Source organism: Thunnus maccoyii, chromosome 9 (genome assembly GCF_910596095.1).
Source record: "Thunnus maccoyii chromosome 9, fThuMac1.1, whole genome shotgun sequence".
NCBI lineage: Eukaryota > Metazoa > Chordata > Actinopteri > Scombriformes > Scombridae > Thunnus > Thunnus maccoyii.
In genome coordinates this window covers 15,996,516-16,011,650 of record NC_056541.1, presented here as the reverse complement: position 1 = coordinate 16,011,650, position 15,135 = coordinate 15,996,516, and the positions used below count along the sequence as shown (strand labels likewise).

Below are 15,135 nucleotides of genomic sequence, written 5' to 3'. Positions count from 1 at the left end.
TTTCATTAGCTTCGTTTTTGACATTTGACAGTTAGATGATAGACTGTTGGAGTCTTGATGATAGTGAGACTCCAGCTCTGTCTGTCTCGCCTGCAGCATCGATTTGAGTACATCCCATGAATGCTTTAAAGATTCACTGCTGTAAATTCTTCATATCCAGTCTTTGAAGTGAGAAGCAGAGAAGAAAGAGATCATTCTAGATATCTTTGTGGCTATCCCTTTTTCTATCTTTAATTTTTTTTCTTTCTCAGTCTTATTTTCATCATCCTTAAAGGGAGGAAGAATACTGTATGGATTGGGTTTTTGAATATCTTTTTTTTCCCGTCTTCAGTAGGGTGGGTCCTATAGGCTTATCCACATTTATGTAATTCTGGTGTGTGTGTGTGTGTTACCCTACATGACTGATGCCTTGTGAGAACAGAAATAGATAGAAATAGTGTGAAATGTCCAGGATGCTACCCGGATGTACTGTTTTCTTTTTATGTGAGAATGGTTGGAGGGCACATCCTGATTGTGTGTGTGTGTGTGTGTGTGTGTGTGTGTGTGTGTGTAAGTTGGTGTGTGTTGGTGTGTGTGGAGGAGTGTGTGCATGATGTGAAGGTTTCTAAAGGGACCTTTGGAACAGATTGTTCTGTGTTGCCTCGGGCCCTTTTTGCTCTGATATAACTGTTTTCTGTCTGTAAGGTGCAATGGTCTCATAAAGTACCATGCATAGTGTCTCTTGCCCTGTAACACACACAAGCATGCAAGTAGGAACACACACACACACACACACACACACAAACATTGACCTGTGAAAGGATGCGTTCATTCTATTTAATCAGCCACACTGTTGAATAGTTATTGATTAGTTAATTAGTGATGAGATCATACCACTATTAGGGCCAATAACTCTAAATCAATGCTATTGATTAACAGGCATTGTATTGATTATTAAATGGATGTTACTGAGGGGTGGCTACATCACTATAATTATGTGTTTATGGCTTTCCACAGTGCTCATTAGTGTAACCATCGTAGTCACAAATGTGACCAGAATTTTTATTTTGCAGCTGTGAATTTAATTTTAAGCCTTTAAACAGTTACATTAAAATGATGCATTCTAGACAGGCACTTGATTTTCTTCAGAAGACTTTATAGAGTGCGCGCCCACATTTCTCTGGTGTTACTCAACATTTATGAGTAGCAAGCTGTGAATACAGCTCCTGCAGCCAAAGGCAGAAGATGTACCTTTTTAGACTTGAGGTCACATTTTTGGAGATAATGAAAAAGCGCTCACAGTGTTTTCCCTAAATGAACCTGAAAATTTCACTTTTGATGAAGCCATGCAGTAAACTACACAGTAACCACACGTACTACGAAATCTATAATGACTGATGGGGTGATTTATAAGGCTCCATTCAACTGTTGTTGTAGTTGAAAGCTGTTTTTGGATGAGGATGAGAGAGAAGATTGTCTTGTGTCAGTTTATGTAGTATAGAGAGAAAAACTAAGAAAAATTATCTAAAGACCTCTCAAATGTCTTTAAACTGGTACATCTAGTACACTCTCAGGATATCACTAGCTATGCTCTTCTAGCCCATTGATTTGCAATTATAAATGTACCAATACATGTATAACAACAAAATGGCTGTGCCTAAAATGCATTGTGAGGCTCCACAAATATAACAAATTTTGGTGTGGAGAAACTTTGTCGTTTGGGTTAAAAATGCTACTTCGTTAAGGTAAGAGTGCCTTGTCATCATGGTTACAATAATAACAGCTTGGATATGGTTAGGGAACAACAGCAGGCATAGTTAAAAGAAACCACCATTGACTTTCTCTAGGAAACAGATAACAGACTGCAGTTTCCCGTGTTAAAGAATGTTTTGTTCACCCTCCCCCCAACCTCCTCCTGTCCTGCAGACTTTGTCACTGTAGAATAACGTCACACTGTTTCATGTGCTCCAGGCGGATAAGAGTTATAATTCCTACGGCAGCAAGAGGGCTTTGTCACTTGAATGTCAACTCATGTTTTTTTGGGGCATTTGCCCTCGTTTTTCTTGGGCGGACAGTTTCTAATATTGCACTGTACTGCTTGATGATTACTGAACTATGGCTTTACTCTCACTATAACAAACTCAAGTTCAAGCTAAGCCAGCAAAGTATGAGATGGGGGCATGCAAACGCAAAATGTACAGACCTGACAAAAGTGCAATTTTATGACTTTATTACATAGCAATAATAGAGAGATGATGGGAAACGAGGAAGACAGATGCAACAAAGGTCCCTGGCTGGGGACATTTTGGCACCTGGAAAAGTTACATTTTACCAACGAAAGCACAGGGGATATAGCACAGACATTTTGGAAATTTTGCACTATTGGAAGAAGGATGAAGAGAAAAATCTGTAGGCCTCCTTTACATAAATCATAAGTCACAAAGTTGAGGATTTATCCTTATCTGTTGTTTTGTGATATATATGGATCCTCCATCTTTATGAAACAGAGACTGAGGGGAAATTCATTTTTTGTAACAATATGAAATCTAATCTTCTGCAGAGACTGACAGGGCTTTTCAAAATACATTTTACACCATTTTCACAGACAAATCCGCAGAGTGCTTTGAAAATGCTCACTGTGCTGCAAATCACCACACAACTTTGTCATTCCTAACATTCCCTCAGAGGGCTCTTCAGATGCCATTACATAGTCTTTGTGGAAAAATTGCTGTTCCTTGTCCCAATCATGTCTCCAAAAACATCCGAGCAGCAGTGAGCCCACATGTGGTTCTTCCAGTCAAGAGAAGACAGGGGATGAACTTGTGCCAAAGGAATTAGTGTAGAGTTAAGACAGGAGGAGGAGAGATGATGGGAATGAGAGATGGAAGCAATATCAGAAAGACAAAGAGGAGATGGAAGAGAGGGATTGCTGGATGTAGAGGGATGTGAGATAATATTGCCAGGATGACAAGTGGGAAGTATCGTAGCCCTGATGGATGAATGGAAGGAAAGAGACGAGGAATCCTAGACATATGTTTAGGGAAGGAGGGAGACGTTGTGATGTGGAAAGATGCCAAATGGTGTATATCACAGCTGGTGAGTGGCAGGGGAAAGAGAGAGATAGCAAAATAACAACAGAGAGTAAAGAGAGAGGGAGAGAGACAGATTAACGTCACAAAGCCAGCATCTCTCGAGGTAATTTTTCGTTACAAGATTTTAGTCTGGAAACCATCGACTCAGTATTGATTGAGCCCGGCAGCTTAAAGTCAGACCAACCAGTAAAACCGTTTAGATGATTTCATGACTCGTTGCCTCTCAAAAGTCAAAAATTGAACAGCTCTTTAAACCAGATGTTATAGATTAAGCATGTTGTTGCAAATACAATGACTTTTTATTCTAATTCAGAATCATATAAAAACTGATTTTGTTTGATAGTTTCAGATTTGACTGTTTCCCCAACAGCCATCACGTTTTAGAGGTTTAAAAAAAAAATAAAAGACCAGTGACAGTCCAGTACACGCAGCGGTCACCCAGTCAGGTGAAGGAACAGTTCATGTTGATGTCTACTGTAAGTGAAGGGGGAAACTGTCATGTATTGTACAGCCAAATTGAAATGACGCCTGTCTCAAACAACCTGTGCCCTTGCCACAAAATAATGAGCTAAGCTAAAATCGTGGGTTGACACCGGAGAGACACGAGCTGCCTTTATATATTCTGTTCTCCTAGTCCTTTACCTAGAGTACACCATAATCAGATAAAATACCAAACATGCTTTCAGCACTTTCAAACACTCCCACCCCCGCGTACACACACCTACACAGAGTTGCACATGCACAGTGTTTTGCTTTGTATTGATTTTCTGCTGCTATTTGTTGTGTGTTATGTGGTTAGCTTGGAAGGTTGTGTGGGTGGGCATGTGTGTATGTATCTACAGTACATGCATGTGTACAGTATGGGTGCGCATGCATGCATGCTTGTGTGTGTGTGGGTTTCTTCGCTGTATATACAGAGCCTGCATACTTGAAGAGCAATCAATGCACAATGACCCAGAATTATTGTTGGGAAAACATAGAGAGAGAGAGAAGAAAACTGAAGACAGATAAGTTCAGTGTGTTTTTAAATGAGACAATTTTTCAGGGAACAGTTCAATTTTTACATTAGGATTTTAATCAATATACTGTTAAGTTAAATGAAACAATTTTTTTTCAATTTTTTTTTAATTCATAAAAGCCAAATTTCCTTCCTTTCAAGACTATCAAACCAGCCTCTGTTGCTAATTTATTTTCAATCTTCCCCCTCTTCATTGTTTGGGAAGAATATACCACCCGTCTAGATTGATTGACAGTTACCTAACTTATTAGATTCTTCAAGACTCCTGTTGTCCTACCCTTCAGATAAAGAATTTGTAAAGAGAAAGTCCTGAATACACTCACAATACTTTGAACTGGAAAAATATTTTATATAAGATATTCTTGCACCCTCATATGTATGCTGGCAAAACCATTTGAGTTCCTCTGTGTTCCCCAGTACCAATTAACTTCTAAAAATGTCAATGTAATGCATGATTTACCTCAGAAATGAGCTTCCGATGTGAACATTCACCTTAGAAATGTATTTGGAAGTATTAGAGCCTGGGCAAATGGCCGACTGGGTTATTGTTCCCCTGGACAACAGTGCCAATGTTTTCAGCACCATGTTTATGTTTGTTTATAAAGGTTTAAAGTACCCGCATAGGGATGAAATCAGTGGCACTTGGGGGTATTCAGTATAGAGGGTGTGTGTGTATGGGTGTGTGTGTTAGTGGGTGTTCCTGCTTTGATTGATGGATGCTTGTGGTGAGAGAGGGACTTGGCATGCATGTCCATTCACTGCCTAATAGCTTATTGAACGGCAGCAGCTAGCAAGGATTAGAAAGCGCCAAGTTAATGCGTAGCATAGCCTGAGTGTGTGTGTATGTGTGTGCTTAATGTGCAACCAGTAGCCAGTCAATAACACACACAGGCCCTCATAAATCTGCAAGACATATTGGCCTAAAACATTTCACTAATCAATAGGGATTTATTAAAGAAGAGTGAGGGAGAAAGGGTATGTGTGAAAGAGACGAGAGCCAAAGAGAAAAACTCCTCAATGAAACACTCAGGTACAGTATATGAAAATATAATTTTGTATTTCTTTTCTAAGATAAATTTCCCACTAGCTTCCTGGTCTCCTTGTTAAAAAAATATCTTGTTTTTCCTTGCGCTGTGTTCACTTAATTGCTTAAAATGTCAGCATTGCTAGATGTCATTTAACCTCAACAGGAAGCTGCCCTTTCGATGCCATGGTGATATTGATAAACAAAAGGGTCAGCCATCCCAAGTGCATTTAAAAATGAACCAATAAAAAACAAATCTGCTGAATTGCATGGTGTGATTATTGATTTCAGGCATTTTAATGCACTTGAATTAAATGATAAATAGATTATACGGTATTTTAAAGAAATTACTAAACAAGGTTCCCTCTGTGAATAAAAAGAAAGCTGAGTAGGGAACTTGGAGAGCTCTGCCAAAACAAAATTGAGGGGTACATCTTGATTTTCTTCTCCTAGAATCCCAAAAGCACAGTCAAAAAAAAGTGCTTAGCTAAGAATATAAACAGGTGGACATATTTTAGGTACAGCATGTTGTTGCATCTGTTTTGGTATATTTATCAGCATGTGGTTCGCCTTCACAACAACAACAGAAGGCAGAAATGTTTCCGGTCAGAACACTGTTTTTGTACCATACTGGTAAAAAAAAGTATGTGCCTCCAATGGTTTGGTTTTCTGCAATTTTCACATTCTTGTTGTGTAAAATAACTGCTCATGTCAGGTATTCTGAAGAGTTTCTATTCCACTAGCAGCACCATAGAGCAATGTTTTAATGAGTACACCTACTGTAGCACATTTCACCCACAGGGATGAAATTTCACCCAAGCTGTGACATTCACATGTCAGAGGAGTGACAAATCATATTTGCACCCAACTGCAGAGAACGGTAATGCATATTGAGAGTTAAGGGTGGTAAGCTAAGTTGTAAAGGTAGTGATGTGCCAGTAGAAGTGGAGATTGGCTAGCAAGCACTGCAAGCCATCGTAAAACATTTAGGTGTTAAAACATAAAGAGGCTTCGTAGGAAATTCATTCAACTCTCCGAGACATTTTTTACAATGTAAACTCCACCTGACAGGCCACCTTCACACCATTAATATAGTCATCTACCTTTACTTTTACTGTATTTAAATGATCGCTCTTCACCAAATAACTTACAAATATACGAGCAGTGTGAATAACAATGTGTTGACAATTACCTTTTTGTGCATGTCGTGTAGGCTTTCAACCTTTAGGATGATGGTTTCTGGTGGTATAATGGCCACTTGAGTAATTGGGTGATTTAATGCTTGAATGACTGTTGTATTGATTGGCTGATTGACTGACTTACTGACACTCTGATTGATTTTTGCCTTCTAGGAGGAGCCATTTGTGATGGTGTCTGAGAATGTCCTGGGAAAACCGAAGAAGTATCAGGGTTTTTCCATTGATGTCCTGGATGCTCTGTCTAACTACCTGGGCTTTAAGTATGAGATCTACGTCGCTCCAGACCACAAATACGGCAGCTTGCAGCCTGATGGTCAGTGGAATGGACTGATGGGTGAATTGGTCTTCAAGGTGAGAAGAAAATCATTTGCATGCACAAACACACATGAGCACACAAAAACACACCCACGCTATACAAAAACAACAAAGCTTATCTATGCAAACACACTAAACCAATACACAAGGAGGAGAAGCATGCATGCAAGTCATCACTTCTTGTACACAGTCTTGAGTCGTATCATAACGCTCCCACTAGAAACTGTGTCACTTCAAAAATAAATATTTATATTCAGCTTCCACCAGCCTGAGTTTAACTTCTTTTAATTGGATAGAGTGATTTAGACACTCATTCCCTAACGATAGAAGCATGTAGTCTGAAGAGGACCAGAGAAGGGCTGACGTCAAAGATGAGTAGATGTGGTATTGCATATTGGAGAGAACACAGCATCTTTCGATTAATTTGACTAACTTCAAGTATCTTCAAGTATTTGATGCATAACTACTGGCAGACACTTGATCTGTGTCTGCAAAAAGTGGAAAAGTGGAGATGGTGTTTCTCAAGAGAGTGTGAAGCTATGAATGTGGATTTTACAAAGATAGAGAAACCTCTGGATTGAGGGCAATAAATTTGCACAGTTGTACAATACTTAACAAGTGCCATAGCCTACAAGCTACTTAAGTTTGCCCCCCTTTGTAGTGCATTAGCATGAGATGTACCAATTCTGCAACTTTTTCAGTAGCCATTGGCAAACAGTGCTGAGTATTTGAAAATATTTTTTCAACAACTGAATATTTTTGATTATATAATCCATGTGTTCATGTTTGACTGCTGATGGCAGAAAGAAATGCATAGAGAGAGAAAGAAAGAAAGAAAGGAGGAAAGAAAGAAAGAAAGAGTCAAACATTTAATGTCTGAGTAGTCACATTTCAGAAATTTTCATTTTCACAATCAATCTCTCTCAATATCTCACAATATCTCTCAAAACGTTGAAGAACTCCCAACATTTGCAGTATCAGACATCTTTTGTGGACAAAGAAGAGAGCACATTTTATTTGCTAGAGAAACAAAAGCTAAGCAAACCCAAATAGCACCTAAATTTGCTGAATATATCATGGTTTCTCAAACTTTTTCTTTTCCTCTGTGGGACTTGGTTCCTTAAAACAGTCATTGAGTGTTGTGATATAGGGGCCCACCAGCAATAAGCCTTCAGCTCACCTTAGTCCCTTGTAGTCACATCATTGCTTTATCCCCCAAATAATTTATGGACTCCTAAAAGAGGATACAACATGGCCTCTAAAAAAGGAAATAAAATAAATATAAATAAAATGTGCTCAAAGTAATAACAAAATAAGCGTAGTAATAATTCATGATAGCTTCTACAACCACCTCTTTGAGTAAACTATTCTTTTTAATTGTAATTTTATATACTCACTATGCCAGCATGGGGGAAGGCAAAATATCACGTACCCTGAAACCACGTTCCATTTTGCCTTCAAGACTAATGGATAGTGTCCATTAACACCCTGCTGAAAAATCAATCCAATCTTTAAGTATATCTAATGTGATCATTTTTCTAGTATGAGCACCTAAAATTTATTTTAAACCCATTTCAAAATGGTATTCAGTATGAAATTTTGGGAAAGCTAATATTAAGTGTGGTCAGTTGAGCGGTCAGACAGAGTTGTAACTTTCAACTGAGGTCAGTGCAACTTTTTTTTTCAAGCAATTGTTGATGCAAAATATCCCTTCAATGAAATAGAGCACAGGGTGCATTCATTAAACAATAGGGGGGAAAAAACAGCAGGAGTTGGTTCTCATTTACAGAAGTTCTACAATTCTCATACAGTTTTATATGGTAAAGACTAAGATGGTCTTTAATTAGCATCTCCCACTGTTTATGTGTGTGAATGTGTTTGTGTAGGTCTAAGTTCGTATCTACATATGTGTGCACAGCATCCTTTGATGTCCTGCTGGACTTTTACTAAGCTTCTGCACATTTTGTTCATTCTCCATAAGTCAAGGAAGTTTTTTTTTGTTTTTTTTTTACTATCGGCAGTGTTTTCTTAGAAGTTTTTAATGCATTCACTTCATTATATTCTTTTGGCTGTGTCTCAGGCTTGAACATTTTTTAAGACTGGGCTCTCCTTCTCTTGACCTTCACTACTTGTGTGTGTGTTTAGCATTTGTATTCCCCCCAACGCAACAGCTCACAAAATGATAGAAAAATGCTTTGAGCACAATGCATATTTATGTGTACACAGACAAGCATAGGCTGTAAATAAATTGAACATGCAAATAATTCTGTTTTCCCCATCAGTCAGCAACAAGGTTTATCTCTCCAAAAACCCAATTATACCAGATAATTATTACCCAGAGTGCTCTCTGGAAGTTTCCATGTTGACTGACCACAGCAGTCAGCGTAGCAGTTCATCTCTACTCACACATACACACACACACGCATCACACACACATACACACACACATCACACACTTGCATGCATATCGTTGTGTTGTCTCAACCAACAGGCATCCTGCAGGGTGTCTCCTAATATTATTCTTATGCAGTGTAAGTGACAATTTCTGCACATTTAAGCATTTTGTTTCCTCACTCGACTGTGAAATTAGCAGATTTTTTTTGCCTACAGTGGATTAACATTTTTGTTTGTGCATGTGCATGGATGTGGTGTGTGGTGGGTAAGCATGCAAGTGTGTGTTCGTAAGTGTGTAATCAGTGTGTGTGTGTACAGTGGCTGTAGGGCTTAGTGGTCGCCTACAAAATCACCTAACTTGTTCCAGTCAGTTGTTACTTGCAACAAAGAAAATCTCATTATCGAACAAGTTCATAATATGTGCCCTCTCTCGCACTTGTATAGATTTCAAACACACAGGCACAAGCATACCAGAGCATCTTAAATCCTTGTTGTGGTACAAGCAGATGTCTACAGCTGCTAGCCAGGCACTGGGGACTGAAAACATTTTAATTAGCCATCATTGTTTCTGCATTTAAGCTAAGCTCAGCCTATTTTTCTTGGCAGCCATACTCACTGACAGCTTTTTTTTTTCAAGTTAAAGTCTTTACATGTAAATAATTAAAGCAGTCATTTGTGGCCTCTTAAATTCCAAGAATTCAGAGTGATGAGAAAGGCATTAAATGCTTGTGGAGGCATGTTGACACAAAAGCAGAGTTTAACAACAATATTTATATGTTCATGTAGACTTACTTGTATTTAACACAGACAAGACTTTGTATTGGTTTATGGACTTTATCGTTGACAAGGTTTACAAAAACAGAAAAAGCACATAGAAGCACATAGAAATAAGAATAATCATATATGTCACAAGTGTTGTGAAATTTTTGGATATCTTTGTTTATCTTCAGTCTCCATTTATCTGTCTGAAGATTGCTGTCATCCTCTGCAAGAAGAAATATATTGTCTGAAAAAATAATAGTGTCAATTATAAAGTCAAAAAGTCTGACCCTAATATCTACTTGTTAAACTTCCATTGCTAAATCATTCAATGAAAGTGGAAACTATATAGGTGAAAGCATATTCCCTTGTTTCACATCAAGTAGTGTTGAAATCTAGCCTGTTTTGGTCATTTGACAGAGCTTTGTAAAGCTCTCACAGCATTAGAATTTTTCCATCAATACCCAAATTTAGGCGACTGAAACTGGGAAAATCATGAATACATGATCACAACAGCTATCTAGAGGTTGAGAAAAAAAGATCAGCCATCTGCTGGTATTTTTGCATTTACTTTTGAAGAAAACAAGAAACATATTGCCAATAAAAGCTCTATTCTCTGAAAAGAGATTTTTTTTTTCATCTACTGACACAACAGATGCTTCCAGATAATATTTAAGTCGCTTTGTATTATGAGAAATTTTAGATGGTGGGAAGAAACAGGGGTAGGATCTAAACCAATTACCCATCTCTGAGTTCAAAAGTCCATATTTTTCCACTCTGTTCCTCACCTACACATATTCATAGTGTTGATACTTCAAACTCCTCTCCTCCCCTCCACCTCTTGCAGCGAGCCGATGTGGGACTTTCTGCCCTGACCATCACGCCTGAGCGAGAGAGTGTCGTGGACTTCACCACACGCTACATGGATTATTCTGTGGGCGTTCTGCTGCGCAAGGCCGAACGCACTGTGGACATGTTTGCCTGCCTGGCACCCTTCGACCTGTCACTGTGGGCGTGCATTGCGGGCACGGTGCTCTTGGTTGGCATTCTGGTGTACTTGCTCAACTGGCTCAACCCACCCCGGCTACCCATGGGATCTGTGTCCTCGACAACACTGTACAATTCCATGTGGTTTGTGTACGGCTCCTTTGTACAACAAGGTAAGTAAAAAAAAGAAATCATCATGTATGAATAGATAATTAATGATTGATGATTACACATGTTTGATGGTGTGTTAAATATCAGGGGTTTTATATAACAAACTATTATGATTTCTTGTAGGTATGGACATTTGATGTAAAAACAAATATTCAATTGTGAATGGCAACATTACATGAAGACAGTAAACAAAAACATTTTGGTGTTACATGACAAACCTAAAAATTACATTTATATACTGCTCATGCAGGAATAAATTAAATGCTTCCCACATAAGGAAGCATTTGATATATTAAACCAAAACCATGATGATTTCCCAAATCACACCTTAATCAAAGTGTTCTGGCAGCCTTAACCTAACCACACCCAGGACACATGACATGAACCCCTCTCTCCAGTGTCAAAGAACTGCACTTTGTATGCCCACCATCCACACTATCCATATACAAGTTCCATGCATTATGGAAACATCGCTGTTGGAGCACTGGAAAAAATGCTGGCAAGGAAACCAGCAATTATGTTATTTCCAAAATTTATAAGGTAAAACCAGTTAGTTGCATATGAGTATAAGAGACCGGATTTCACATGATATTATTTAATTGTCACATGATTCACCGTGTTACTGAAAGTGAACTTAAACCACAAATAGCTTGGCACGAGTGAACCTGATAATGCAGGTATATTGTTTTCTCTGTTGCAGCCTTTTAATGAAGTCAGTCAAGCTCTATAATACTGGGATTCCTGACTTATTTGTTTCATAGTTTATGATTTATACCTCAGCTGGCAATCATAAGGTGCATATTAAGAGTTATTGAATAATATTTTCCTGTAGGGATTTGGACTTTTACAACACCACGCTGCACTTGCAGGGTCCATCACAAAGATAAAAGATAGATAGATAATGGGTGTGGAGGGAAGCTTGGAAGAAAAAATGTGATTGCTAAAGCAATATAATGTCAAAAATGTAATAATAGCTGTCCTCTGGGTGTAATAAGTGTGGATTGAGCTTTTGTGTTTGAGCACAATAGTCAAATGAGAACAAAAGGGAGGAGACATTTTGCTCCACACGGATTGTGTTGAGGATAATGACCTCATCCTGGTTATCTACCCTAAGATTTTCCACAATCCGTCGGGCCATGCTCAGGTGTGGAGATCAGACAATTGACACCTAGGGAAGGATTTATAGTAAATTTCATCAGTGCAGGAAGAGAACCGTGACAGGGAAAGGAAAGGGCAATGGAAAATGGGGAAAAATAAGATCACAAGAATGTGTATGCGTATATTTTTGAGTGGTTCCTTGAGTAGGCATGCATACATTAAGTGTAGTATGAAAGAGAGCGACTACGAACATGACTTGAACACTCACTCGTAGGCTCATTCTAATGTATATGTCGGTGGTTTGCAGTATTATAAATAAATAACTGCTATTTTCTAGTGAGTACAGTTTGCTCTTCTTATCGTGCTCTGGAACACGCAATAGTTAATTTTTTAAGCAACATTAATTATGCAAATTTTTGGGAGGAATGGTTTTCTTTTAAAACATTGCCTCTGAAACATTTCAGGCCCTGAATAAGCAACTGATGAGCATTCTACTGTTTGGTAAATAGTCCTCCATCTTGTGCTGCAGTTAATGGTGGTAATGATGATGATGATACATGCTAATTGCTATTTGATATTCGCAATCGTTTCTCTTTTTAGCTGTAATTAACATTTTAGTCATGGCATCATTAGAGGTAAAAAAAACTGAGAGAGAAAGAACCTAATTTTTCAAGAGTGGGTCCTCCTTTTGTGTGTGAATATATTGGTGTGTATGGTTTGTGCTGGGTTATATATGGTGTGTGTAAGTGTATGTTTGTGTGTTGCATCAGGTACTTCCTGTTCATGTGAGAAGAGCTATGCTTTAGTCACAGGTAATTCGTTTCTGATTTGGCTAGCCAGAAATATCTCTCACAAAATTAACTGAGCATGAACGGTCTACTGCTGCAAGGCTAAGTGGGCTGACCTTCTCTAGCTTTAAAAGTCACCGGCTGGAATGTGGGTTTACTTTCATCCCAGCAATCATTGTGTAAAGTAGAGATCTCCCCAGACACCCGAAAATTAATTATAAAATGAAACTATACCACTGACAAATTATGAATAATTTGAAAGACAGGTTAAAAAAAAAGCTTTATAAAGAAAATGGCAAATAAACACCTACAGAAGCATATATAATACACCAACTATTTCATACAAGGGTTTATCTCACTCTCACAGTACCTTTATAATGTCCCAGACCTTTGTGCTTCAAATTTTGCCCTCAGGGAAATGTGATTCAGATGCAAAGACACATGCACATTCACAGCAGGGGGGGGAGCTGGAGATGAGTGATGAGAGCGAATACTCAAACATGACGCCATAATTTTGCTTTTGGCTGTGTCACTATGACTGCTGGAGAGAAAGAGGGAGGCGTAGAGGGATTACACCGATTTCTCTCCACCTTTCTCTTTTCTTCTCCTCCTCCCTTCTTTCTCTGACTATTTCATTTTCTTCCTCTCTCCTTTGTTTCCTTTCCTCTTCTCTTTCTTATATTTCAATTTTCCTCCCTTTCATCTCTTCTTTTTTGTGTCCTTTTTCTCTATCATCTTTTCTTCCTCCTTCTATTCATCCTTCCTTCTTCTCCACATGTGTCCCTTTCTTTACACCCCCTCCCATTTTCTCTTCTCTCTGTCACCCTTCCTTTTTCTTCACACCTTTGCTCCTTCCCTCTTGCTAATCAGAGCCACCAAGGTACTAGTGTTTGTGTGTGTGTCTGTGTGTGCGCACACGTTTTTGTTACCTCATAGGAACCTTTTCCACTGTGTGTGGGAGAGAGAGAGAGCAAGCATGTGCATGCACACTAAGGCCAACATAGGCAGTGGTGGGAAAAATGTCTGAAAAATGTCTCAGGGAGAGTGAGAGAGACAGAATGTAGGAAAGAGAAAGCGGAGAGGAAGAAGCAGAGGCACAAGTAGAAGGACCTCATTTGACAAAATCCGCTACTTGGAAATTGACTTTGTTAACAACTTTATCAAAGACCAAAAAGAAATCTTGGGATTTGGTTTTATTATTCAAGATAACGGTAATACAGTATCTCCTCAAACAAAAGAAATACCTCAAAAAGCAACTCTGACATAAAATATTTAACAATTGTTCATAGAAATAGCTTTAAGACGCACAGCAAGAATACAGAAAAAAATAAATATTAAAGTCTAGTAGTCCCACGTGCATACATAATAACCTCAGATTAAGAGTTTAATTGTGAGTCAACAGAAGGATGTGACTGTTAACCTCCTGTCTTTGAAAAAAAAAAAAAAAAACGAGGCAAAAAAGAGATTAAACATAAATTTATACAGTACTAACTTTACAAGCAACCATCAGGTGAAGGGTATAGAAGGTGTATATATAGCACAATCCATCAGAACGAGGTCAGACAGCACATTAAAAAGCCATGTTGTACATACTATTATTAAAAAAAAACATACTGAGGGGGAAAATTGTAAGGTGCAAGTAGTTTTTGGTACAAAAGATGATTCAAATAAAATACAATTTTGCATTCACAAGTAACACACAGGTAGCCACTTTCTGTGTGTTGAATACCAGCTGTATAATCTTACTGCAACTCAAAAACATTGAGTGGAGGTGTCCAGCAATATCCATCATTTGGCACACATCTGTCTTGGATGTTGCTTAGAATTTGATTCTGGTTTTAGGCACAATCCACCTGTCTTTTTGCTAAAAGCGAGCACCTCTCCATTGCTGCCAACACAAATGTGATGGGGGGCATCTCAGAACTGAAGATTGTGACAGAAGTAGGGATGAAAGGATTTGTGGATGATCGCAGAAAAGTGAAGTAAGAGCCGGAGAATGTATGAAAGTTATCCATGTAGAGGAGGAGATGTGGGAGAGAGGATATGATTTAAAGAGTATGTGAAATGTTTCCTAAAGAGATTAATTTTAAGCTTCAGCCGGGTCAGTGTTTGGCCCTGGCTAAGGTGGGAAAGTCATTCCAATATTTTTTCAGAGCAAGGAGGGACGAGAGTCAAGGCTAGGACGAGTGATTACCAGGTCAAAATATTAGGAGAGCCAAGCAGACAACATTGGTGAAGTACAGAATATTGACTGGTATGTAGAGGCTAGACAGACCATGGCCTTGAGTGATGGGGATATTCACTCATTTGT

At 38.5% G+C, this 15,135-nt stretch overlaps 1 protein-coding gene across 2 annotated transcripts in view; it reads left to right on the top strand.

Annotated features, from left to right (window-relative positions):
- Positions 1-15,135, top strand: part of grid2 (glutamate receptor, ionotropic, delta 2) — a 554,413-nt gene that overhangs the window by 429,942 nt on the left and 109,336 nt on the right. For both annotated transcript variants that reach the window (XM_042421919.1, XM_042421920.1), the window contains 2 exons: positions 6,466-6,663; positions 10,628-10,940. In XM_042421919.1, the coding sequence (XP_042277853.1) occupies positions 6,466-6,663; positions 10,628-10,940 (511 nt within the window). The remainder of the gene's footprint in view (positions 1-6,465; positions 6,664-10,627; positions 10,941-15,135) is intronic.